This window comes from Phodopus roborovskii, unplaced genomic scaffold, assembly GCF_943737965.1.
Source record: "Phodopus roborovskii unplaced genomic scaffold, PHOROB, whole genome shotgun sequence".
Lineage (NCBI taxonomy): Eukaryota > Metazoa > Chordata > Mammalia > Rodentia > Cricetidae > Phodopus > Phodopus roborovskii.
This window is the reverse complement of record NW_026126625.1, coordinates 9493963-9521849: the sequence shown is the minus strand read 5'-3', so window position 1 is coordinate 9521849 and position 27887 is coordinate 9493963. Positions and strand designations below refer to the sequence as shown.

The window sequence follows — 27887 nt, the reverse complement described above, 5'->3', positions numbered from 1 at the left end:
GGCCAAATAGGATGAAGAAGGTGAGGAGTCGGAAGGGCATGTGTGAGAGTTTATAACTGTGTGCTAACAGAATTCTTAGTTTCCTTGAGCAGCAGAGCTGGAGAAAGTGTAAAAGCTTGAACTACTAATAATTTGGACCCCAGCATTCATGCTGAGTTTGTGTAAACCACTTAACTTCTGGAGTGTAAGTAAATCGCTCTGTGGCTGGTACAGTGAAGGCTCCCTCACCAGACAGCTACTCGGTTGGAATGGGAACTTTGAAACAGTCTTTACTTTCAATCTCTTTCCTTTTTTCTTTGGAGAAGAATGTGATACTAACCAGTCTCTAGGAAGCACAGCCCCTATATATACAGCACAGGAAACTTCCTGAGCCAGCCTACCCATCATTCCCTCTGCACCGCTTCCTTTAAACTGAGATGGGACTTTGGTGTTTGTTTAAAACAAAGCAACAACAAACCCACTGTTTGTCCCTATTCTAAGTAAGTTTTTGCCTCTGCATTCATGTCAGCACATTCAGGAGAGTTGTCTCCCCTCCCTTTTCCTATCCTAGAACCACAGAGACCAGGTAAATGAGGTGGGGCTTAGCTCATTTTAACCCCAAATGAGGAGGAAGACTGCGTGCTGTTATCTTCTCAGTTTATTTCATTTTGCTTCCGTCTTTGTTCTGATGTGAATTGCAGCACACTCTTAGAGATGGTTGAGTATCTGTGGGCATCGCCTTGTGGTCCACACCCTCTGCCTCATCATCATGAATCCTCCCAGGTCACACAGGTGACCCTTGGGTCCTGCCCTGGGATACAGAGTGAGTCAGGAGAATCACTTCCTGTGTTTTTACAACACATTGGACATGAAAGGTAATGAAGACAGTACACACAGGAGCAATTAAGGCAGAAACCAGGATGTCCTTAATCGGTGAGGAAGTTGGGCTCTTCTGGTTGCTAGTCCTATAATCGAGGTCAGCTGTCTTCAGCGAGCACAGAGGTTAGAGTTATTGGAAGATGGATTTCATCCTAGAAGGGATTGGGGTCAGGATAACAATAACCACTTGTGTTCAGTCAGTAAAATTTTACTGTTGGGAGAGAAAGAGTCCCCAGGGCCCATCCTATAAACTCCTGTCACTGATGCTCTGAACAGAATGCTGATTTTGCTCAGGGTGAAGCTTGTGGTGCGCCTAGAAGCCCTAAGAAAGTGACTGGCTCTGTTTCAAAGGCAGAGGTCTCAGAGTAAAAGGTGGAACAGCCTGGGAAAGAGATGCAAACAGGGAGATTAGATTGTAAAGACCAACACACAGTCTGAAGACAGCCCTGTCCCTCTAATCTTGTGTCCCTATATCCCATATCATCTCCTCGGCTTAAACACAATAGTGCCTGTGTGCACTGAGTGGCTACACAATGAACAGGTTGAATCAATGGGCCCCACAGTTTTCTAACAGTTGAACATGGACCGTTTCTTATTGTTCAATCTAATATGCAAAATGTGCATTGAACAGAATCAAGATCTCATTTCACTTTGAATTTTCTGGGGGGGGGCCACTGAACAAACTCTGAAGTGTCTGTGGACCCCCACTTTTAAGTTTGATGGTTAGTTTATATTGGCAAGTGACTGTATGTTTATGTGGTACAAAGCAATGTTTCTTTTCTTTTTTCTTTCTTTCTTTCTTTTTTTTTTTTTTTTTTTTTTTTTTTTTTTTGTCTTGTGGAGCCCAAGCTGGGCTCAAGCTTGTTGTGTAGCTAAGGAAGACCTTGAACTTCTGAACCTCCTGACTCCACATCCCAAGTGCCATAGACACATGCCACCACACTGGTTTATATGGTGCTAAGGATTGGATGCAGGGCCTTATGTGTGTTAGGCGAGCAGCCTGCCAACCGAGTTACACTTCCAGACCACAAAGTTATATTTTGATGCACTCATACATGGTGGAATGATTGTAGCTCAGTAATTAGCAGACCGATCATCCCAGATGGGACAAGGGAAATCTGAGGAGCAGGCACAATGCCACAGTCAGGCAGGAGGAATGCACTAGTCATTGCTAGGTGATTACTGATTAAGTGTACATTTCAAAATAACTGAAAGGGGGGGATTTGAAATGTTCTCAGTGATCTTTAGGGTTTGACTCGCATTAAGATTCTGGCAACACAGTTTCAGAGATTGAATTGCCTGTGGCAAACAGCTCAGGAAAAGGCTAGAGTCAGATGAGTGGGGGTTCACCCATCTTCTGGATCTCTGCAGGCTGTAGGTTAGCCAATGCGGATAGCCCTAAACCATCTCTGCCAGGGTCTCTCTCTCTCTCTCTCTCTCTCTCTCTCTCTCTCTCTCTCTCTTTCTCTCTCTCTGGAATAACTTTTTCCAGAAGAAGCCTCTAGAAGATCTTAGGTTGAGCAGTCAACTTGGGTTAAGCTCAGGCCAGCATCCTGGACCTTTGTTCAGTTGAGCAAATGTAGCCAGAACTGGAGGCAGGAACTATGCTTGCCGTTTGGCCCCTGTTCCTGGCTAGGAACCCAGCATGGGCTGCAGCCTGAGGGCACAGGAGGTGCTTCAAGGACTTGGCATTTGCTGTCTTGCACTTCACTCTCAAGACCTTCTGATGGGCAGAGAAGCTGAGGCTGACCTGTGCTGCAGGCTCAGTATTCTGACTTCACAGGGCAAGACTCACAAATACCTTGAGCAGATCTGTTTTCAGCAATTGTAACCAGTCATTGTTCTGAACTTTCAGAGAACGTAGCTGGGGTGTGTGTGTGTGTGTGTGTGTGTGTGTGTGTGTGTGTGTGTGTGTGTGACTTAGAGAGTGCGTACATATACAGGTACCCTTTCCCACCTCTTGTATTTTTGGGATGGGGTCTCACTACCTAGCCTGGGCTGACCTGGAACTTGCAATCCTCCTGCCTCAGCCTCCTAAATGCTGAGAATCTAAGTGTGAAGCACCATACCTAGCTGTTATCTGAATTTCTCCCCAACCCTCCCATAAGCAGAAGATGTAGCCTTATGTGGAGCCTCAGGCTGAAAGCATGACAGGAGGTGGTGGGAAGAGCAGGGGAATAGGAGAGGAAAAGTAAACCCACAAGATGATATCATAAAATAGTGTGAATACTCCCATTTAAAAGGGGCCGTGGAAATTTCCCAGGCTCTGAGAGCTGCTGTGTGGCACACACTGGGTGCAAGCTCCTGCTAACAGGCAAAGTTCCTCCTCCCTGGTCTATTGAGCCTTTGCCACGTGCTTGCCTGGATGCTTTCCAGTCACTTGATGGTGGTTCTTCAGCTACCGGCACCTCTCAACCAAGGAAGCTGGAGAACTGAGAAGCACAGAAGCCAACCTTACCCTCCTCCAAGCTTCTAACGCACGTAGTTTTGTTTTCTTTGGCTTCAGTTTCCCCGCAGTCAACCATGGGCCATCAAGTAGAAAATTTAGAAAATACATAATGCATATGTTCAAAATTGAATACCACCCACCACCAGGAGTCATGTGATGGTATCTTAGGACATCCCAGCCTTTCTTGCTCAGAGCATCTTCTAACAGTGGATCCAAATTGTGTGTGCTGTCCATCTCAGTTATCACTGTCTCATCACAGAGTTAGAGTGCTTATGTCCAAATGACCCTTAATGTATTTCCAAAGGCCCCAAAGCTCCCTTTAGCGGAATGTGTTCACAGTCTTTGGAACTGTCTGTGGTCTCTGGCATCCACCAGGAGACTTGATCTGTATCTTCTACAGATAGGGGGAGCTTCTGTTCCAGTCCCTTCCCAGTCTTGCTCAGTGAGTCAGTTGTAGAGTGGATCTGAACCAAGGATGTCCACTTTCACATCTTGATCATCTGCTTGGGTTTTCAGAGCAAAGTGATTCTCTTCTTTAGTCCCCAGTGTTACTTCATGGGGATTGCCTAGAGCAGCACAACCAGAGCCACTATGTGGCATGGCATATATGTTCACAACTGACTAAGACATACCGTGAACTCCCAATGACATGTGCAGCAGCTAAGGCACATCATCTCTAAAGGGCACTGAGTGCAAGCAGTCTTACACAAAGGACCATAAGTGATGCCATTCTTTGATATGAAGTTCTAGGAGAGGCAAAATGTGTGCTGTTCTCTGATACTTGCAACTGGAGAAGCGGTTGCCTTCTGTGGGTAAACTAGACTGAGCCAGGACTTGAGGAGCTCAGTGTAGCAGCAGCCTTTTCCTGTACCTGCAGAGGACTTCTGTTACATGGGCACAATGTATTTGTCCCAAGTCAATACACACATCCTTCAGCTTTGTGTGTCTCATTCACGTGGGCCAATTTGGAACTCTAGTGAACCAAATGTGTGTCAAACACATTAGAAAGGCAGCAGTTTCTTCACTCTACCTGGAAGTGCATCAAAAAAAAAAAAAAAAAAAAAAAAAAAAAACTAAGGTTGATTTTTGGATAGGTGGAAACATGGGTAGTAAGTTACACGGAACGTCACACAGAGTGTGGTGTTGCTGGTCAGCATGGGTTCACTGGGAAGTGCTTACAACATGGCTGTGTATTTGAGCATTTTCACAGTGGAATGCTGTATTGATGAAGGAGACAATTATTCGGAGGCCTAGGGTCTCCTGGTGGCCAGTCAAAGAGAAGGTATCCATGTTTTGTGCTTTCCAGTCACAGCTCTTGGTCTCAAGCAGGCGCTAAAGTAGTAAAGAACATGTTTCCCCATGTAGATAATGCTGAGGACCAGAGCCTTGCCATTTCCAGTCATGCCTTGCCAAAACTCATTTTTCTTCCAAAGACTGTGGGTGTTTGTTGCATAGCCCAGGGCTGCAGATCACACCTGTGAGATGGGATGTAAGTAACACAATACACCAGGCTCTGAGGGAAGTAATTGCCTGAGCTGTAGAGCTCCACCTGCCAGCTTCCTCTTTGTGTATTTGGAGTGGTAGGAAACCACAGCAGTTATTGCAAATAAATAACCCAAGAAAGACAAGCTTCTCAGATCAAAGGAGGACTGTGGGCCAGGCTTGGGCCCAACGCAGGCGTGCCCTTTGGCACCCACTGTGACCAGCAGAAGGAGGCGTGGAGAGGCCTATCTGCTGTGCAAACATTCCCTGTCTCAGCCCTTCCTGGGTTTGTGAGAGCCTGAGAACAGCAGCCTGAAGGAATGCTGGCTGTCTGAACCGCTGCCAGGTCTGCTGGGACTGCCTCATGACCTTCCAGCTGGCCTGCCCAACCCAACAGAAGCCAGCAGAGGCCTCTGGGTATATCCCAACTGGAAGGGCTCCCTCATGGGTGCATGCCCACCTCAGAATTCTCAGTGAATCCCTCTCTCATCTCTGCCTTGAGCCTGATAACAGACATGATGTTTTTAGGGGAAGGGCAGGGGACCAGAGAGAGAGCATGACAGCCACTCAGACTCCTCCCAAGGGAGAAAAGGAGGTAGAAATGTGTCTGTCGGGGCAACAAGTTGAAATTCAAACACTTCAGTGTGCACAGCCACTGCTAGTGATTGCCAGTCAGTGGCCTGGGGCCTCGTTACTCAGAAGCTTGCAAGCCATGTAGAGGCCACCGGTTGCAGAACCACATTCTGATTAGCATTACAGCTGACCCTGGTTCCTCCCCTTATCAACCTCACACACCCTAATCAAGTCCGTGATTGTAAACTGCTTCATATGAAGAAAGCCACCAAGATGCTATGAGAGGTCTGGAGCCAGGGTGGGAAGAGAGTATTCACAAAAGCTCTCTAAGAACAGCAGAGTGAGCTGGGCCCCTAGGCTGGGGTGGGAAGGATATTAGGTAATGGGAAAGCAAATGAAAAGCTCCTAGGGAAGCATGGACTTCGCATCATCAAGGAAACGTCCAACAGGTCAGTATAGCAGGTGTGTGAGGAAGATAGAGAGAGGCCACCAGAAGATCTTAAGTAAAACCGCCATGATCTGCCCTGGCAGGTCTGTGGAAGCTGTAATGAGGTGAGGTTTGTGAGTAGGATGTAAATGGTTCTTGCAGAAAAGTTATTTTCTTTTCATTTCTTTTCTTTCATGGTGTTGGCAGTTAAACCCAGGGCCGTTCATGCTGGGTAAGCACTCTAACACTGAGCTACAGCCCCAGCCCCAACCTTTAAATTTCAATTTTATTTGGGGACAAGGCCTCTAAATTACCTGGCTGGCCTCAAACCTATAGGCCTGCTGGACAGTACTACTGACCCTAGTAACAGCACTGGTTCATTGCTTTCTGAGGATGCCCACATTTCTTGGGGACAGGCATGCTGTAGTTTGGGAAAGGAAGTTGTATGTGCCTGCTTTCTGAGATCAAAGAGACCTGGGAAACTTTCATCTTGCCTTCCCTGGCTCCTTGCTAGTCAGGACCGTTCCCAAAGTGAATGTCAGAAACACAATTCAAGTTGGCTTAAACAAAATAGGAACTTTATTTCCTCATGTAATGGAATACTCCAAGGATAGTATTGGCTTCAGGAATAGTTGGATCTGAGTGTCCAAGGCTTGTCCCTTTTCACCTCTGGGCTCTGTGCTTCCCTGTGCACACTTTATTCTCACGGTGCTCAGGCTGGCACTTGCCAGCCACAATGGGATGAGAACCGGTATCCACAGTAACTCCAGCCAATGCCCCTGTTCTTTGTTGGGGCATGTAGTCATCTCTCAGTGAGCCCAGCCAATAGATCCATTCATGGTTGACCTCAAGAGCCCATGCAGGTGGCTTAGCCCCACACCAACACATAGAAGATCAAGGAATAAAGTGCAGAAAGGTGTGCAAACAGGCAAACCAAGTTTCCAGCACAAGCTGGGGCTTGGGAAGCCTGTGGCCTGGTGCTGTCCTTCCTGTACTCTTAGTCGTGCCCCTTTCTGCCAAGCTCCTTTACTTCCTTCACACTGAACACAGTATGTCCTTCCACCCACCTCTGAGGCTTCAAATTAGATACCTTCATTCCAAATAGTGCCTGGGCCTTTGTCTGATGAAGCCATACTCACATGCTCACCCACCCCAAGTGTGTGTATGTGGCTGCTATCCAATCTGCTCCCCGCAGCATTCTGATTAACTTGCTTGTTGACTACTTGGTTTGTTTATGATTTTGGAGACTGGGTTCTGAAAAGGTAGTCCTGGTTGGCTTCCAATTTGCAGCAATCCTGATCAGGCTCCTGAATGCTGGAATTGAAGGTGTTGAGCCTGCCATGACTAGCTACCCTGTGGTGTGAAGGAAGCCCACAGTATGGATGTCTAAATGCCATCATGAGCCCTTTCTGTGTTTATAGGTTTCAACCCTGTGAGTGCTAAAGACACATGGTACATGGCAGTGTCAGGGCAGAACTGGAGTGTAGGATACCAGTTAGTGTATAAAGAGCCCTGGAGACCTGTCTGGTGAAGCCACTGGCATATTCGGTAGCCTGTAGTATTGGTATAGTTGAGGGAAAACTGTTTTATTTGGGTATAAAGGAAAGCCCTTCCTTTTTCACTATGCCTTTGAGAGAGCTCTGCCTGCACCAGTCATCTAAGTGACACACAGTGACACCTCTCTCTCATGTGCTCTCTCTCCCTCTCACACACTTACGGACATTCACACAAGCACACGAACACCCATGCACATGCATGTAAACACACCTCATCTCTCACATACATCCTTTCTTGTTACCCCCCACACATACACACTATGTCTCAAACCCCACAGAACTCTCGGCTGTCCCGCCTTCCTCCGCACCTCCCTACCTCCCTTCTGAACCCATCGTGTGCTCATCTGTGGTTCCGCTTTTCTTCCTTTAGTTGGGGAAGCAGAAGCTTGAGAACGAGATTCTTCCCAGGCATGGTGGCTCGGGCCCAGAGGCTAAGACAGGAAGATTGACTGGAGTTTGAAGCCAGCTTAAGATAGAGAGTGAGTTCTCAGTCAGCCGGGTTATAGAGTAAGACTACCCCAAACAAAACAAACAGATAAACAAGCAAGCAAACAAACAGCAACCTACCTTACACTCTGTCCTATAAGAGTAGCTTGGATAGCCAGGGCAGAACCGTACACAGAGCCCTCCGTCACAGCTGACTTTCTTCAGCTGTTTCTTAGACAATTTGTCCCTTCCCACATGTCCTGTATGGATGAAAAGGCCCACCTTTCCTGGACCTGCCCTGTTCTTTCTCTCTGCCAGGGTCTAGATACAGTTTTGTGCAGGCCACTTAGGCCTGCACTTGCCATATCTGCAGGCATTTCTCCAGTAGGAATAATAATCATCAAGGGAGCCATAGATGGGGCATGGGCCACCTCAATGGCAAAGGCACAGAGTAAAAACAGCAGCCGATATGCCTTGCTCAAATTCCTTTTCTCCTTTCCTTGCCCTATCCCAGTGCAGCCACTAGGAGTTCACACCCAATTCCTTGGTCCATCCATGGTGGTATCTATCCTTTTTGCCATCAACTCAGCCTAGCCCTGCCTACAGCTCCCCTCCTACACCCTTCCCCACCTGGATATGCCTTGCCGCCTGCTGTACTTCCCAGCTCCTGTCCCCTTCTTAGGTCTCTGCTGTAGTCATCACGCAGCTCTTTCCTTACCACTCCTTCTCACCTGATGCCACTGCCCCATCCCACCAGTTCCCAACACCAGCAGCCATTCAAATCTGCTTGTTTGTTTCTACTTTCTCCACCCAACCCCAGCTAGACTGTGAGTGTTCACATGATACAGGGCAGGCTGTTTCCTGCTACATGGAGTGATGACCCAGCTTATAGGAATCAGTGTGTGTGTGTGTGTGTGTGTGTGTGTGTGTGTGTGTGTGTGATCAAGAAGTTCCCAGATCTGCTTTCATTCCTGTCCAGAAATCCTCCCCATCCTGGCACTGTGTCTCATAATGTACATACAAGCCAGCTTCCAGCTGTGTCTGTTGATGGCCTGCAAGCTTTCAGGAACAAGCTAACTTCGCATTGGAGGTGATTCATAAATGGCACCCTACACTCCTCAGCACCCTCGCTGTCACGTAGGTCCTAATCCACCCCACCTCACCCACCTATATACCACACACACACACACACACACACACACACACACACACACACACACACAAACAAACACAAGAGATGAATAGCATGGATCTCCAGCCTGGTGGGAGGTGATAGGGAGGGGTACTTGGCATAAATTTTCCCTGAGCCTCAGAAACAAGCAGGCATGCATGAGGCACTCTCAAGCCAGGAGGAATACAGAGTCAATAGCTAATGCTAGAATTTTCACTTAAAACTACAGCTGATGAAGTGTTTACCACTGCCATCACTTTCTGAGCCAGGGAAGAGACGAGGCCAGCATCTCTTTCTCTGGCCCACAGGAACTCTCCATGTTCCATGATCCAGCCAGCTGCTCAAGGCCTTATGTGTCCTGGCTGCAGTAGGTGCCCCCAACATGCCAGAAACAAAAGCCTTCAGATAAAAGCTTAGGAAGCTGCAGTTGAGGTCTAGGACAACTTGCCTTTGAATCCAGTGACAGCTCCTGACTCCAAATTTATGCTGGGCTGGGCAGTACAGCATCACTTTTCTACACCCATTTGATGGGTTGAGAAGATTAGACAGCTCCCATGCAGGGAAAGACAAGAGGCCCCCAAGAGAGGCATGTCACAGTGGTAAAGCTAGCATGTGCAGGGCAGACAAAATGCTGGAGCTGGAGGGACTGTGGGCAGGGCCTCAGGGTAGAGGGAACTCAGGTACCCATATAGTTATGCTACAAAGACTTCTATGGACTGAGAGCAACATTCTAGGAGCTTCCAATGCCTTGGTGGGATGAAAACCCAGCTTGGGCTCTACCTCTATTCCCTTGAGATGCAGCAACTTTCACTGTGACATAGGAGGCAGCCACCACCCCATCTCACATGGAGATAAATGTCCCCAGCACCCTGAATGCAGCTACCAGCAGCTGGACCTGAAATTGAAGCTAAGTTGGCAGGAGCGTAGGTAGAACTCCGTGAAGCCCTGAGTAGCAGACATGGTGTGAAGTCTCAGGGCATTTGCAGTTAGAACTGGGAACAGGGTGTGTGCAGGCACCTGAGAAGTAGCTCAGCCATACAAAGGGCAAAGGCAACACTATCTATATAAGCAAGAGAGTTTTAGGGGTGTCAGGCATCAAATATTGGGGGATTAAAAAGAGGGGGCATTGAGATACTCCACTAACTTTTAGAGCATGCAGTGGGCTCTCCAGAGAACACTGGAATTGCTGGGAGAGGTCAAGACCACTCCCTGCAGCAACTCAAGTCACCCCTAACTGTAGCACAGGCAGGCTGTCCTTGGATTTGGCAACTGTATCAATCAAGACTTACTTCATGATATGGGGGGGCTCAAATCCAAATTGAATAGGGAAAACATTATTTTCCTCAGGTAAAAGTAAGGCCTAAGTGACAGAGGGCAAGCTGAAGGAGAAGAAATAATATTTTCATTTAAATGGATCCAGTTACAACATCAAAAACACACCCACTGTTTTATTGAAAGCACTGAACAAAGTCCAAATCTGTAGAGTGACACTTGACTCAGTGATATAGTCATTCTGTAAAGAGTTGGGGAACTCACTACTCACTCGGTGCTGGTTAGGCCACCATTGTGTGCCAAGCCTGGAGCTGATATCTTCCATTAAAGAACTGAGCCCTTAGAGTCCTGACACCCAGGCAACTGTGGTGGGAGGCACAACAACCTCACAGTTGAATGAAATACTTATAAAGGATGTTATAACCAGAGGCTCGGGAGCTAGGCCAGACAACAAAGCACTTTAACCAGACAAACATGAGGACCTGAGTTCAATTCCAGCAAAAGCCTGTGTGGCAGTGAGTGCTCAGAATCCCCGCACCGGAAAAGCAGACCAATATTCCCTGGAGCTCGCTATCCAGCCAGCTTTCCCCAGTTAGTGAGACCCGGGTCCCAGTGAGAGATCCTGTCAAAAAGGAAAAAAAAGTAGATATTTCCTAAGAAGTGACACTTAAGGTTAACCTCTGTCTTCCTCACACAAGAGCATACATGTACACCACATACAGATGAACATACACACACAAGAACTCACATAGACAGACAGACACACACACACACACACACACACAGATACACATACATACACAGAGGCATATAGACACACATACAGACACACACATACACACAGACATACACACAGACACACACATGCACACACACAGAGACACACACATGCACACACGTGCGCATACACATGCACACTCACATGTATAGACACACACATTGACCACACACACACACACACACACACACACACACATATACATAGAAAGACACACACACATGCACATGCACACAGTCCATTCAGGAACCTGTGGATGCAAAGGAGGAAGCAGTAATAGGGACTCTGCAGTCAGGGAGAACTCAGGTAGAAACTGAATATTCAACTTTGAATCACAAAATGTGCCGAATGACAGAGACGAAATGGAGAAGCATTTAAATCAAGGAGGCAGATCACAGACCCCAAGGGCAGGGCATAGGCAGGCCAGGGCATAATGAACCTGCTCTCTGGGTACCCTGTGTGTCTTTGTTCTCTTTCTCATGCACATCTTCATCCCTGGATCTCAGGACACTGGTCCTGTAATGCTGGGTTGGGTGGAGAGGGTCATCTTCTTCCTAGATTTTTGTCTCTCTCTTCTTTTGGGAGTTGGGGTTTGCTTGAATGCAGGGGACAAGGCAGTCCCCGCCCCCCACCCCCCACCCCCGCCCAGGATGCAATAATCTTAGAAAACTAAAAATGTAATTATTGAAATGTAAATCATCAGAGAAGTGACCCTCTCTGGCTCCCTACTCCAGCCTCCGAGGTGGAAGGCCAGCTCCTAACTATTCCTGTACTCCCTCCAGTAAACAGGCTGTACAAGAGGGATTGTCCCTGAGTGGTACATTCACCATGCTGCACTATCCACACAGAACCTTTGCCTGGAGCCCAGTGTGTGGATCCGATTATGTCATGTTTATGCTTTCTCCTCATTCCATAAACATACTGCCCCATGTTGCAGTTTCCTGCTGGCATTCCTGGTCACAAGCTTTGAGAGAGTACTCCTTGTTTAAATGTACTTCTCAGCTGCTGATTTGGTACCACTAGCCCATTACTGAGAGAGGGACCACACCATCAGCCCCATTTCATGGTTCAGGCTGGTGGGTAACTGAGTTAGACAGTGAACACAAACCAGACATGAGGAAGGTCACCCTGGACCTTCACTGTGCCACATACTGTAGGGGGATTACCTCTTTGCAGCTAACAGCTCTGTACTTCCCCATATGGAATCTGGGGGAACTGAGGACTAGCTAAGTTCACACTCAAGTGGCCCATCAGAAGCCTCTGAGTTTATCTTGCAATGTATTGGGGATTATCAGCACTTAGCCAATACCATGCCAAACATTCACAATGTTGACACTTAACTAATGGTTGACAGGTATCTCTTTTGAACTGAATCGGGACTCTGTACACATCACAGTCACTTAGAGGACTTGTCAGAGAAGGTTATGGGACCCTTACCAGGACAGTTTCTGATTGGATAGTTCTGTAGACTTGGAGCTGTATTCTAATCGCTATGGCCCACACTGGCCCAGATTATATCATGAGTCCATTGAGACTCATCGATTCAGTGTGCATCGTCTGAATCACTGAGCACCAAGACTGGGATCCTGATGTGAGCATCAGCAGATTGTTCAGATCCAGTGCTCACTGTGGAGGCTTCACCATACACAGCTGTAGTTTCCCTTGCTTCGTGTTGCTAAGAAACTAAAGTTGGAGCTTGGGAAATAGTTCAGTCAATAAAGCATAAAGACCCTAGTTCAATTCCCAGAATTGGTGTAAGATGTTGGAAATAGTAACACATAGCTATAATTCTAATGCTGAGAAGGCAGAGAAAGAGGGATCCCTGTAACTTATTGGCCAGTGAGAGGCCTTGTCTCTAAAGGCAAAGTGGGTGGTGCTTGAGGAATGACATGTGAGGTTGTACTCTAGGTTTAACATTCTCACATGTACTTACACACATATACAAACACACACGCTCACACACACACACACACAGACTGAAAGGTTTTATTTTTAAACCTCACTTTTATTAAGTTGACACAGCCATGTATGATGAGTAATATAAGGACAGCAAAGCTCTAAGCAAAAAAAAAAAAAAAAAAAAAAGGAAAAATAGTTTTCTAGTGCAGGGTAAAGGTTTAGCTTCAGGAGCAACTAAGTTGCAGTAAGCAGCTACTCTTATGCAAAGTATCTGCTTCAAAGTATCTGCTTCCTGAAGGGTGGAATCCATCCTTTCAATGTCACTGCTTTCTGCTAAGACTGTTGGGATTGGAGGGATCCCCGAAGATAGAGATCTGGCTTACTTCTGTGTAGAGAGGTGCAGGTTCCCAGGGGCTGCCCTTTCCCATCCTCACCACTAGCAATTGGGTGATGGGATATGAGGAGCTGATTGTGCAGAGGACCACACAGAGTTCTTGATGCTGCACTTACCTAGGGGTGAGTTCATGGTGAGGATTCCAGCCATTGTACAAGCAGCACCCAGGCATGGCTTTTACAGGTGGCTCCCATGGGAATTTCACAGCTCAAAGGAAGTTCCTCTGGGGGAGGGAGTGAAGATGATATATGACTGTGTGCTTCTACAAGGCACCCAGGGCGTGTGTTTATAGTTCGAACTGTGACTTGAGGGGAAGCAAAAGGGAAAAGGCATACACCCCATTTTCCTGGCTCCTCCCTTGCAAGCAAGCAAAAAGGTGGTTTGTGTCTCATAACTTTGGTGCAGACATTCTCCATTAGATGTTGAATCAGGCTTTCCTTTACCCGATTCAGCTCAATGCAACTAACCTCCTTCTACTCTGTCAGTCTCAGGGTATTTTTCTGTAGAATTGAAAGAATGTGATTAAACTAGATCCCTGCTACTCAGAACCAGTTCACCACCCAGCCATATTGGCCTCACTTGTAAGCTTAGAAAAGCTCAATCAGAGCTAGATACAGTGTCACATGTCTGTCACACCAGCACTTGGGAGGCTAAGGCAGGTCATGACTTGGAGAGCAGCTTGAGCTATATAGACCCCGCCCCTCCCCCAAAACTGAGTGTGATAACACACATTTGTTCCAGCATTTTCGAGGTAGAGGCAAATGGAACCAAAGCTCAAGGCCATTCTCTCATACACAGGGAGTTTGAGGCAAACCTGTCATACATGAGATGCTGCTTTTAAAAAGCAACCCACAGAACAAGAAAAAAATAGAAAAGAGAAAAAGAAAGAAAGAAAGAAATGGAAAAGAAATGCAGAGCCAGCCTGCTTAGCCCAACCAGGTGAGAATCTGCTCATGGTAGAGTTGCCCTGGTAACGGGTACACACAGGGAAGTGCAGCTGGGAGAGGTGTCACAGTCCCTCAGCATTCTGTGGGCTGGAGATGAAGGTGCAGAGGATTTCATCTTAAGAAGCCAGTTTGAGGGGAAGAGCTTGGCTTGGCAGAGCCACGGGAGAGGGTGGTGGTGGAGAGGAGGGTGGCTCTGGTCTTTGCAGCAGGGAAGCAGGGCTCAGCAGGTTCATGCATAATGGAGTGGCCCATGCCTGAGAGGCCAGCTTCATGGAGTAGCCTAAGGGATGCCCAGCATCAGAGGCAAAGGCTTCCCTATGTGCACCTCTCCGAGGGCCAGGCTGGACTCTTTGGCCCTGGGGCTCCTTGCATAGATGTCCCACATACTTCGTCAAAGTGGATTATTCCAATGGAATGATCTGAAAAGGGCTACAGGGAGCTCAGGACTAAGGGGCTTCCAAGGGGCTCAACTTCCTGTTTCCCTGTGATTCACATCAGGACTCGATTTGTTCACTCTCCCGCCTTCTTCTCTCTTAGGGTGCTGCTTCCAGACCAGGTAGCCAGGGAGATACCTGTCTCTGTCAGGAGAAAGCTAAGCCAGGGTACAGATCAGGTGTAACCAAGGAGACAGCTGCCTAGTCCCTGACTCAAGAATGGGGGGTGGGGAGGAGCAGCTCCTTTGGGATATGTCTGAAGGGCTTTCTGCCTAGTGGATGAGATTTCTTGGGCTTTGCATTTTGGTTTTGCCATGATTTTTGGTGGCCACTGGTTTTGTGCCCAAATTCTGAACCCACAAATCACCGAGAGACCCGATTGGATGCAAAAGGAAAGAGTCTTTAATTAATTAACGAGTTAACTGTATTAACTTGGTTCCTTCATCTGTCTAACAGCAGATGGATCTAGAAGGCCCTGGAGGGACCTTGGGGCAGGGAATTTATTGTAGTAGAGCAAGGGGAGCCACAACAGTCTCAGGATTGGTGCACTTCTGAGTTTGGGCAACCTGTCCTGTGTTGATTGGTTAACTGCTATGGCCTATAGGCCCGCCCAGGGCAGTTGCTATGCTCTGTAAGTCACTGTTACCATAAACCACACCCAAACCTGCCAGGTAACTTCTGATTGGTTCTTTGCCACATGGAGGGAATCTGACTTCCTAGTGACTAGGAGGTTGGGCAAGGTCAAGAAGCTCAGCACATATTGCTGAGTCAGGGGCCTACATCTTGCTGGGTCTTTTCTGCTGCATGTCACGGCTGCTAAAGCAGAGGGCTGATTGAGGGTCTGGTCCCTTCATTGGAACATCCCGTGGCTGGCCAGAAAAGCTCTCAACAAATATTACACAGGCAATCTGGGTCCTGAAGCCATAGTGGAAATACAGGGTTCACAGAAAAAAAAAAGTGTGGTTTGACAGAAGGCTGATGCCAGAACCTCTCTGACCTCAAGAGTATTGCTGGAGACATCTGCCCACCTCCCAAAACCTTGCTTGAGCTTGACTTCAGGGTCACAGTTTTGTCTCCAAGGGGCAGAGAGATGGCCCTGGTCAAGAACTTACTCTCATCATTGATGTGGTAGAGATAGTTGAGGTGGTTATTGTGTCAGTTTAACAGAGTGAGAAGCTAGAGTCTGACTCAGGGGGTCAAATCCTGGTAAAGATGCCCTCCAGCTTTGTGGGCCTCAATAGAGGCCCAGCCTTGTCTCAGCCCTATGGGCGAGAATGTGCTTTTTAATGAGGGCTCCTGGGAACCTATGGACATGCCAAGGTGTGAGGCCACTGACTGGATGCTGTCTTGTGTTCCCACCAGCTCCTGTGATCTGAGATCCCAGGGTTATTCTTTAGGAATTGGAAGCATAGTTCTGGAGGAGGGAGTGGACTCTGGACTTTACCACCTTTTGACTGTGTGCTCTTAAGAAATGTTATGCTTTGTGGCTCAGTTTCCTCATCCATAACTAGCCACCACAGAGGGTGGCTGTGAGAGAGCACAGTGGTGATTGGGGAAAGGGAACCTGGCAGTGGCTCCCAGCAGGGCTTTTGGACCCTGTGATGAAGCAGTACATCATGGCAGGAATATTTAGAGGGTAGAAAACTGCTTGGTTTATGGCTGGCCACATCCCCAAGGGCCTAACTCTACCTTTTAAAGTTTCCAAAAGCACTTGAGGCAAGCTGGAGTTGTCCTGACAATGTTCTTGCACAAATTCTCTTTCTCACGATTCTGGAGACTGGAACCTGTGTTCAAGGCTGGCGGGGTGGCAGATCAAGGCTTTCTTGAGGCCCCTCTCCATGACTTGATCACGACCAGCTTCTTCTTGGCATGGCAGTCCTCTCCCCTCTGTCCTCTTGGCAGTAGTATAATGTACCTGATCACCCATCTCATGTTTCTCACCGGACCTGGGAACTAGTGGGGATTTGTTTGTTCCCTTTTACTTATTCTTATTAAGGCAACAGCCACAGTGCACATGTGAGGGTCAGAGAACAACTTACAGGAGTCGGTTTTCTCCTTCAACCTTGAGATGGAGTCTCTCTTGTTTCTGCTCGGGTCTGTGTATTCCAGGCCAGTTGGCCTGTGAGCTTCCAGGCAATTATCTCCCTTATTGCTGCAGGTTTGTGTGGCAAGCACTTTTACCTGTTTAGCCATCTCACTGTTCTGGGTCCCCTAGAAGAGCAACCAGTGTTTTTTACCACTGAGCCAATCTTCCCAGACCACATCTGCATCTTCTAATACTCTGACTGCTCTACAGGTAACAACTTAGGACTCCAGGACGGCCATGGAAAGATGAGCAAAGCCCCTGTACCTGGCAGCCACTGACACTCTTGTTCCTCCGTTGATCCCTGTATCTCCAAGGCTGGTTTAGCAGCTGGACTTGGGGATGCTGAACATCTAGAAACTTGGCCTGTTACCACAGAGATGTACAATGGCCTGGAGTGCAGGTCTGCTGAGGAAGCCGTGTGATTCTCCTTTCACGCTGATGGGTTTCCCACACCCTTGAGAGGACAAGCCAGCTGAGACCATCATGACCAATGTCCTAGCAACCCTGTAGCCTGACCAGTGCAGAGTCAGCTGGCCTGCAGCTACTGGCTATCCCCAGAAGTCCCCAGTATCATTCCTCGTGAGCTCTTCTAAGGCCTTCCATAGCCAAAACCTGCTTCAAGCCTGTCTCACCAAGCAGGAAGCTGGATTGCAACACTACTGCAAGAAGTTTCAGTGGTCAGATGCAAACACTGTTCTCCTAGGTTGACAATTCTCAAGAGAAACATGGGTGTCTATAGGATCCACAGCAGCAGGACTGTATCCAGGCCCCAAGAGCCTCTCTGTGCATGAAAGCTCGAAGGCTGTGAATTACAATGGGCCAGCTCTGGGCATGGGGACTCTCTCTACCTCTTGTGGCTCAGACACTATTGAGGACACAGATGAAGGCCTAATGTCAGTGAAGGGAGCTGGGCATCACTCCCTTCTGTGGAAGGGTCTTTACATCCATCCACAAAGCTAAACGACCTCAGAGGGACTTGAGCTCTGTGCAGAAGTATGAGGTCCTCAGAAGTTCAACCCTGGGAATACACCCTCCCCCACACCTCGTGCTGCTCCAACAGATTCCATCACAAAGTGAGGGTGCCAGTGTCCAGGTTCAACTTCCCCGGAGAACGTGGCCCAATGAGGTTATGAGGCTCTTTGGCAGCCGATAGCAAGCTGCCTTTGTTTTGTCTAAGCTAGCTGAGACCTGAGAAGAGAGCTGTGTCTCTCCCCCAAGGCCTGGATGCACCCCTCACTACCATCCCTCTTCATCTTCTGGAGTAGTCCTCCCTGGGAGCCATGGGAAAAGTGACCTCCCAGATGCCAGAGACAAGGGCCTCTGTTGTTTTGGCAGAGCCAGCCTGGGTCAGGCAGGGTGCTGGAAGGAGACACACAGGCTTTGATTCTGAGCTGCTCCTTCCTCCCCAACCTCCTTCCAGCCCACCTGTGCAGAAGCCCTCTTCCTGCCTCGGTTCGCTGAGCTAGCACAAAGAGCCGCACTGAACCTAAGGTCAGGAGCATCAGATCAGCCACTGAGCAGGCCTGAGAGGTGGAGCCTATGGGAGCCACTTTCTCAGGAGAATGTCAGTTTGTTCTAGGCACAAACCCAGGTCTATGGGCAAAGACTTGAGGAGATGGCTCAGAATCTAGGGCTGCCCCCCTCCCAGAGCCAAAGTGGGAGCTCTGAGCACAAAGACTATATATGTATGTGTGTGTGTGTGTGTGTGTGTGTGTATGTATATATATATATATGTATGTATATATATATATACATATATATATATATATATATATGTGTGTGTGTGTGTTGTTAAAAGCCTCATCCTGATGCTAGATTCATACAGTCACCTTCTGTGTGAGTAAAAAGTAAAATAAATAAATCATAATGGCAAGGTTGATAAAGTAGAAATTAAATTGTCTCCTTAACATAAGAATAAATCTATAATCCATAGTTATTTCTGCCCCAGATTCTTTTCTCTTTCCTTTGCCATTCTCAGTGCTTGGTTCCTACCATATGGTGCAAGAGATTAATGGAGGTCCAGCCACCTTACCTGCATTCCAGCCACCTTACCTGCATCCCAGCCAGCAGAAAATCAGAAAGAAGGAAGGAAGAAAATCCCTTTTCCTTTCCCTTAAGGGCTTTCTCTGAATATCTGCTTCATTTGTTGAACTTAATTTGAAGGCCATAAGGAACTGAAGGATGTTCTAGCTATTCCAGGTGGCCAAGCACCCAGATAAAAAACCAGGGGTTCTATTACTGGACAGAGAGAAGACAGATGAGCACTGTACACTGACAATGTCAAGTTCAAAATCAGCTCATCTACTCCTTCCCTGATGAGATCACCAGGTCCACACACCAGCTGGGATCACACAGGAAGCCTGTGGCATTGGATTGCCAACTTAACTTTAGTTCCTCTTGTTTCTCGGCTTGGATAGAAAGGCTTGATTTCAAAGGGAGGGAGTTTGAGGAGCTCTTAGCTCACAGCTGCAGGACAGGGGCAGAATGGAGACTGAGTTTGCGTGTCCAGATCTGCCTGGCCCTGAGTCACAGTAGGTGAGGAACTACTCAAGGTCTCCGCTCTGGGACCCGTGGGTGTACCTCTCATGCCATGTCCTTGTCCCCCAGCAGTGTGAGTGACTCTCTGTCTCTTGTTCGTGCTTACTGTGGAGATGCACTTCTGACCCTGCACTTACATTTCAGGGAGCATGCTGCTGGGCTGAGAGCTGCTGGGAGGCAAGATGCCTCCCTCAAGGTTGTGCTGGCCATGGGCTGGCTCCTCCTGGTCCACTTCTCAGTGGCTGTATCTGCTGGTGAGTTTCAGCCAGGCTGCTGGGGGAGGGAGGGTGTCTCTGGGGCAGGGTCCTCACTGAACACCTTGGTTGCCTGCCTGCAAGCCTCATCCTGCCCTAAATTTTCTTAGGAAATGACAGGCTGGCCTAGAATCACCCCAGCTTGCAAGCTCAGCGTCTGCCTGCGCTCCATTGCAAGAGAACCTAGTTGGGATGGTACTACCACCTCTGTGGAGCTTAGACTCACCTATCTCTCAATGCTGGACAATTGGGAAGGGAAGAATTCTTAAAAGAGACCAGAAATTTGGGTTGTTATAGAAAATCTTATTTTTACTGCTAGTACAAATGTTACCTGCTAGTACAAAATTTAAAAACTGCCCAGGAGAGTAAAGGGAGGGGGAAGGGGAGATTCGACTGAGATTTCAGCTTTCTGCCTCTGTCTGGGCTATTTAATTTCAGACCTCAGCATCCCTTCTCACTTTGTTTCATCAGATTAGGATCTGGGCCCCATGAAGTCTTTTCAGCTGCGATGCTCTGAGAAGGGTTAGATTGTGTTTTCTTTTTGTTGTTTTGTTTGTTTTACACCCCCCCCCCCACACACACATACACATATACACCTTGCAAGTTAGCCCTGGCTGGCTTTAAGCTCATAGATGCACCTGTCTCTGCCCCTGGAGCTCTGATATCAAAGGTATGAACCACCACGCCCAGTTGTTTGTTTTTGAGACAGTTTCAAACTCTCCAGTATGATCCAGGCTAGTTTCAAACTCTCCGTCTTCCTGCCTTGAACTCCTAAGTGCTAGAGTTAGAGGCATGTGCCACAGCACCCTAGTCTATCTTACTCTCTCAGCTTCGTCAACTTTGTCTCTAAGTGATTTTATTTCTTCTTGTGGTATTTTTTCCCTTGTGGTGCCAAGCAAGTGATCTTCAAATTAAGATTAGAAGCCCAGGACACTTCAGCCAGGCTACAGGAAACAGCCATTTACCTTAGGAGACACAGACAAAAATCTTAGAAACTGAACAGGAGTTTAATAATACTACTACTCGCCCACACCATGCTCATCTCAAAATACTATTATTATTCATCAAGTTTTTTTTCCATAATAAAGGGCCTCACATTGAACTGCGTTGTTTACCAGCCCACTGGAGGAAGGAAGGTTTCTGCAACATAGAATACCTCCACTGTGGCTTCCTACAAAATTTTCCGGATTCTTGGGTGACATAGCAAGTAGGCAGTATGTCAGTGTTCGGTGCAATGATTAATGACATTGCCAGAGTTCATTCATCTGCTCCTTCAACCTGACTTGACTCCAGGCTAGAAGCTGCATTTGAGTTTATCTTTTGGGGTGATTCAGCTTGGAGAGGAGTATTCAGATACTTCCTGGGTGTTTCCTTCAACATGTCAGTTTACATAAAAACCCTTTGGAAGGGAGCTGCACCCCTCTCTGGCGCCCTTTAGTCTGTGTTCTTTGAGAGAGGTAGAAATCACCTTTGCCATTAATGCTTCAAGTAGCTGTAGCCTGCATTCCCTTAGAGTCTGCTTCACAGGGCCTCTGCCCTAGTAGGGGAGATAAGCGTGGTTGCCATGGTGATGTTTCAGGGATGGCGCTGATGATTTTCAGCTACTCACTGATCTACATGTGTAAATACTCAGCTTCCACAAAGAAGGGTCCATCAAATCCAGCCCTGGAAGTACTCTGTCTTAGCCACAGTCTTGGAGCTTCTGGAGAGCAGGGTTATGCTCCCGATGAAGGGCAACCCTATAGGACCAGGCCCACTAGAGCCTGGCCAAGATGCAAAGTTGGCTGTAAACTCAGAATTCCTGAACAGGAAAGGACCATGGGCTTTGAAGTGAGGGAGTGAGACCTGAGGCACTGTTCACTTAGTGGAAACCCATCCTCCCCAGGAGGCTCTTGGTTTGCACCACTGGGCACTCTGGGTGGTCACACACTCTGGAACTGAGACTGACTCCCATGTCCAGGGCTGGTGAAAGACTACTAGGGATTCCTGACTATTCTGTTTGGAGATAAGCCCAGGTGTGAGATTCATCATGCAGCAGCTCTCAGAGCATTGAGCCCCAGCTTGAGCAGGAAGCTGCCCAGCCATGCACAGGCTGGTAGAGCTCGTCTTTCTGGCCAGCAGGGAAGTCTGCATCTGCTCACTGAAACCCCACAAATGTGGAGTTCACACCGACAGTGAGGCAGATGAAACCAAGAGTGGGAGAGAGTTTGGGGTGTGGGGATCAGCACCCACACAGAAAACTTGGGCTCAGTGAAAGCCTGTGTAGTCCCCATCTGGTGTCATTGAGTATAGACAAAGGCATGTCTCCCTCCAGGCTCTCCTTCATATATCCAACTATGGCAGTTATGACTTCCTTCATGCACATCTGAAGAACAATCAAATATCCCAAAGGTCTGCCTGCTGTGGTACTGATCTGGAACTGGTTCTGGTCCCATGTTCTGGGTGTGGCTCCTGTACCAACTTTACCTGCCAGATGTAGCGATTCTAACTTCCCTGAACTGTGGCACTTGCTTACAATCCATATCTGCCCTGGTCCCCAACCTGAACCCTTTCCCTTTGTGGGCTCCCTAAGCCTTACCTCCACCTCCCTAGACACTCTGTGTTACTATTAATTCTCCTGATTTACTCTTCATGATATAATTGCTGAGAAAATGAAAATAGTCTCATGTCAATTTGCCCATTCTTTCTGATTCTGTTTCTTGATCTCCCCTTGCTTTCTGTAGGCTGGCTCACCCAGCTCCCAGGACAGAGATGTCCCTCTTGTATCTTCCATGGCACAGACCTGGAGCAGATCCCAACAAATCTTATAAAAATCTAGTAGTTTCCCAGTCTGATTAAATACTCTGGCTCATGAGATAGCAACATACATGATGGTTGCAATTGGCTTTAGACTGCCTTGGGTATTATAGGGCAGGAAGTGCAGGCTGACATCAGAGAAATGGCAGGTGGCACCCTACCCTGGGGACTCCACACAACCTGCGAAAAAGCCTCTTCCTCAGCTCCTGGAGTGACAGCTCAGGGCCGAAAAAATATGACTAGCCTGGACACGTGTAGAAATTGCCCTGGATTAGTGGCCTTGGGCTCTGCCAGAGCCAGTATCTCTTATAGTACTGCTACATGTGTCACTTGGTAGATGCCTACAGAGGACAATTCTAGTGATAAGAATTATTGCCCTCAGAGGCCTACAGCATGACATTTCCACCAGGCAGGAAAGAACCACATCATGCAAACTGAATCAGAGAAGGAAGGGAGCTGTCCAGAGTCACATGATAAAGTCATTAAAAGAGTGAGGCCATACTCCAGGGTACCTGACTCCCAGACCAGAACATCTCTCTGGTGTCTAAGGACTTGCTTTTAACCTTGGTGGAGAAGAAATGGGTGCCTAAAAGTACTCCCCCCCCATTATCCTTTGCTGGTGGATCTGAGTGGTGACATTCATTGTCTTTGGCAGTGACAGCTGAATGTCCTGACCAGAACCCTGAACTGCAGCCTTGGACTCCTGGCCATGACCGAGACCATCAAGTACATATTGGTCAGGGCAAGAGACTACTGCTCACGTCTTCTGCCACAGTCCACTCCATCACCATCTCACAGGGAGGTAAGCTTTCCTGTCCATTCCACCACCCTGAGTCCTGCAAATGCATCTACATGGCCATGTGAGACAGACAGAACAAACAGTTCATGCTTTGGGTTCAAGTCAGGGCACCTGCAGATTTGAGATGGCCATCAACTCAGAGCACTAAGAAACGCCTTATCAAAGGTCCAATCTTGGGGGGAAAGGTGTTTAAAAGAGACCTACTATTCTCACCTTTACATGCTTGGTAATTAAACTCAGGACATGGAGTAATTACATTGAAGCAGATGACCACTGTGTATATCTTGCAAAGCAGATGGTGGAGAAAAGTAACTTCTGCAAGACAGTGGGCATAGAAGTGCCAAGAAAATGTGCCCTGCTGCCTGCCTAAAGGGATATGGGGTACAGGAAATATGCTCTGGGTTCTGCTCTAACATTACTTAAGGTTCCTGTCTTCTCAGACCTCCCCGTTCTCTCTCTTCAGGCAAACTTGTCATTAAAGACCACCATGAGCACATCGTGCTACGTGCCCGGCACATTCTGATTGATGACGGAGGAGAGCTGCATGCTGGGAGTGCCCTTTGCCCTTTTGAGGGCAATTTCAGTATTGTGCTGTATGGAAGGTGGGATGACCTTGCTCAGGAGTCATGCACTGCTGTTGGGTCTGATGGGAAAGAGGATTTCCAAAGGAGAGGGAGGCAAGAGGTTTAGACTTCTATAGAGGAAAGGAACCACCATTGTGTCCCACTGGATTGTAACTATGAACAAGATAGACATGGTGAAGTGGATGAGCAGGAGTCCATGGACCCTTGTTCATTATGTATAGATGGAATATGGATGGAGCAGTTGCATCACAGAAGCCCCTGGCAGCATCTTTCCAGTCATTCCATGATTTGGAGAGACTCTGAAAGATGTTACTTAGTGCTATAAAGGACAAGTGTGCAATGTTTCATAGCAAGGTGTGGATGGATATCTGTTTACTCCAGAGACGGCATCTATAACAGACAAGAGAAATAATTCTACCCAAGTCTAGCTTGGGGAACCTATAGGTTTATTTGGGGTTACTTATAAAAGCATAGGTGACTCAAAGTAACTGTATCACCTCAAAGCCACCATTCGTGAAAGCTGCATCCCTGGAGCTTCCAACCCAACAGGCAGGCAACTCCATGGGTCAGTCCCCTCTACCTCAGCAGGTGTTAACTGCTTGTATATACCCATTGGGAGGGACCCTTCTGAGCCTTCTAACTTCCCTTAGGTTTCTGGGTCTTAGTAGCATCGCTTCACTCTTCAGGAGAGGATGCTTTCATTTGGAGAAGACAAAAACAAGACACAGGAGCATTCCACATGGCTTTTCCTTCTGGCTGTGACCTCCTCCTTAGCTACTGAAAGTTCTAAGAAGTAACAACCAAGCATATTTGAGTGTGGGCAGGGACACAGAGAGAGCACCTGTGATTCCACAGCCAATAAGGGCTGAGAAAAGTGGCAGTGAACAGTGTCTGTTAGGCAGTCTTGTCCTGGACGCCCACTGTTGCTATGCTTTGAGAAGGTCAGCTTGCTAATGCTTTTCTACAGACCTAATGTCATCACCAAAAATTCATCTGGTTTTCTGAGGCCACAGTGGGAGACAGGGAACAGTGACAGTCCCCCCCCCCCCCAGGGGCTCAGCATCTAGCAGAGATGTGTTGGCTAAAGGCCTTTCTCTTACAGAGCTGATGAAGACATCCAGCCGGACCCTTACTATGGCCTGAAGTACATTGGAGTGGGCAGAGGAGGCACTCTTGAGTTGCATGGACAGAAAAAGCTCTCATGGACATTTCTAAACAAGACTCTTCGTCCTGGTGGCATGCAGGAGGGAGGATATTTCTTTGAAAGGAGCTGGGGCCACCGTGGAGTCATTGTTCATGTCATTGACCCCAAATCAGGCACAGTTGTACATTCTGACCGGTAAGGTTAACTTTCCTCTATTCATGTACTCACATGTTCAGGATCTTCCCAGCTTTGGGGGCTTCCATGGGGACTGGTGTGTAGCGTGAGTGGCCTGGATGAGAGCCCTGCTCTGGAGAGATGCCTTCTATCCCAAGTAATTGCTCAGCAAAGTAGAATTTAACACAAATGTGTACAAGTACACACACACACCCCTTTAGTTAGAGGTGATCAATTTTATAACATTGTTCTTAAAAGATTGTTTAAAAGGAAGAATTCCTTGACTAGAATTCTCACTATATTAATGTAAAATGTTTTTAGAAAAAGAACAGACGAGGAAAAAGGCAGAAATGCAACAGTATTCACAATGGTTAAGAGTCTATCACCACTGCAGTATGAATCAAAGGCGACAGTTTAAAGGCTCTGAAATGCACATGAATTGCCTCAGAGAGGGAGACATGATGTAACAGTCATGCTATCATTTCCAGGGACTTTAGGGAGTTGCTATGGTCTGGATCAGAGATAGAAGTCCCTGCTGCTCTAAGTGTCTGGATCTTCTCTTAGTGCCAGTCCTTTCCAAGAGTCATGTGTTACAACCCCCAGGAAGAGAGGGGGCATGAAAAGCCTGAGCCCCAAGCAGGTGACTTATTCCACATCCCAGAACCCAAGCTCTCCAGCACTATAGTTATTTCCAAGGCATTTACCCAATGAATGAATGCTGTGGCCAAATCAAATTCCTCCTTCTTGGGTATCTCTGAGTGGCAAGCCCAACAGGCACACACTCGCTTGCTCTTTGAAGAGGTTTCTTTGTTTACAGACTCTGGCCTTCAAGGTCTTTGACCGGCATCTCAGCTGCTGAAATGGACATGTACTTAGGTCTCTGTATCTTTTATCTGCCACCAACACTATCCACATCTTTACTCTCTCTACCCTTTTTAGGTTTGACACCTACAGATCCAAGAAAGAGAGTGAACGTCTGGTCCAGTATTTGAATGCAGTGCCTGATGGCAGGATCCTTTCTGTCGCAGTGAACGATGAAGGCTCTCGAAACCTGGATGACACAGCCCGGAAGGCAATGACCAAACTGGGAAGCAAGCACTTCCTACACCTTGGATTTAGGTACGACTCATCATTTGTATCTACATGAACTGAAGCATGCCATGCTAACCAGAGTGTATGTCTCCAGCTCCACATGACTCTGAATGACAGCACAAAGGCATGTAAGCACACTGCTCATCCACACTGGATGGAGTTAGGGCTTGTGCTCAAAAGAAGCCTGGGTTTTCTTCCAGAAATGGCGCACTTTTGCAATGTACAGATTTCTATAAGGACTTTTCTTCTTCAGTCGGTCACTTGTAAGAGCCCTGCTGAGCGGCTAAGGTCTGTTTACTTGTTCAAGGTTCATATTATTCCTTGGGAATTGGCAGACAGTATTTCAGGGATTATGCAAAGTATCTCCACCCAGCTAAACACCCAAGGAAAGGGAGCCTTTTTGACAGGTTATAGTGTGTGTCCTATTTGCTTTGGATTGCAGCATCCTGCCTGATATTGGCATGTACACACACTGACAACTTCAGGAAGCCATTTGGCATACAGGAACCACATCTCTTGATACTGTAAGCTAGCTCTTGGTTTGGTGAACATTGAGATGATCTACCCCATGGCTGTTAGAGATTGTGAGCCCCATTCTTCAGCTCCTCAGATATGGACAAGCTTAGAGACGATCAGAGGCTTTTCTAGCCTGCAAAGTAATCTAAATGGCTGGACAAAGATCCCCTGTATTCTCTGGATGCAATTTCTGGGAGGGAAACTGGGGCAGGAAGCCCAAGAAGCCAAATATGACAGTGATACCTTGGGATGGCAGGACTCCTTTGTCAGCAAATGCCAAGCACACTTTCATTTCACCATATCATAAACCAAAAAGTCACGTTATTAGTTTACGATGTGAGAGAGGACTATGAAAGGTGTGGCTACTGAAGGACCTCAGCAGAAGGTTGTGGTGGCTCGTAGCCCAATGCCTGGCTCCTGATAAGTGACTTTGAATCTGTGCTGCACTGCCTCTAAGGTGGGACCACAGGCAAGTGACTCAACCTCTTCACTTAATTCTTGCATCTGTAAAATAGGGTATCTCGGGATCTATCTCAAAAGGGTGTTGGGAGAGGTTCCATGGGATAATATGAGTAACAGAGTTGTCACTCTGCCTGGCACAGTTAGTGACTGTTCTCTCCTTATAAACAAGAGCCATTGAACAGTGGGGACCTCCACATTTCATCCTGGCCATAACAAATAGTCACCCTTCCTGTGTATGTTTGAGTGATAAGAGCTGAACGTTTAAAATTAGTAGATGTGCTGGGAATGGGACCCTTCATTTGTTTGTTCAGGAAATGGGAAGTATCACTGGGACTCACTGGGCTGGGCTTGCTGCACTTACATGGGCAGATGGAGATGAAAGGTACCCATGGGTGAGGGCAAGATAGTAGGCAAAGAATTGAGTGTAGGATCACAGCTGGGAGGAGTGCTGTCAAACCAGTGTTTCTAGAGAGTGAGTGTTAGGCTCTCACAAGGAGTAAGGGAAGACTGAGCAGTGATATGTATATATGAGAGACAAGGCTGCAAGGTTGCTATTGGAGGGTCAACAGCTGATGAGCTCCAAAGGCAACGGGGAGCCAGTGAATGATTTAAGTAAGAGTGTGTATGACATGGTTGAATCCTCAACTCCAAGCAGGTGGCTAAGTGGCCGATCACAATATCCTGTATCATTTTCATTGAGCTCATCTCTTGGAGGCAATGGGCATGAGTGGAATCACCTCTGTTAGAACACTGTTCCAATATTTGCTGAAGAATCT

General features: G+C 47.5%; 1 protein-coding gene across 1 annotated transcript in view; it reads left to right on the top strand.

The window, feature by feature from the left end:
- Window positions 1-27887, top strand: part of Cemip (cell migration inducing hyaluronidase 1) — a 148640-nt gene that overhangs the window by 66091 nt on the left and 54662 nt on the right. Inside the window, exons 2-6 of the mRNA XM_051206548.1 lie at window positions 19435-19544; window positions 22996-23142; window positions 23603-23741; window positions 24826-25062; window positions 25981-26160. Of these exons, the coding sequence (XP_051062505.1) occupies window positions 19435-19544; window positions 22996-23142; window positions 23603-23741; window positions 24826-25062; window positions 25981-26160 (813 nt within the window). The remainder of the gene's footprint in view (window positions 1-19434; window positions 19545-22995; window positions 23143-23602; window positions 23742-24825; window positions 25063-25980; window positions 26161-27887) is intronic.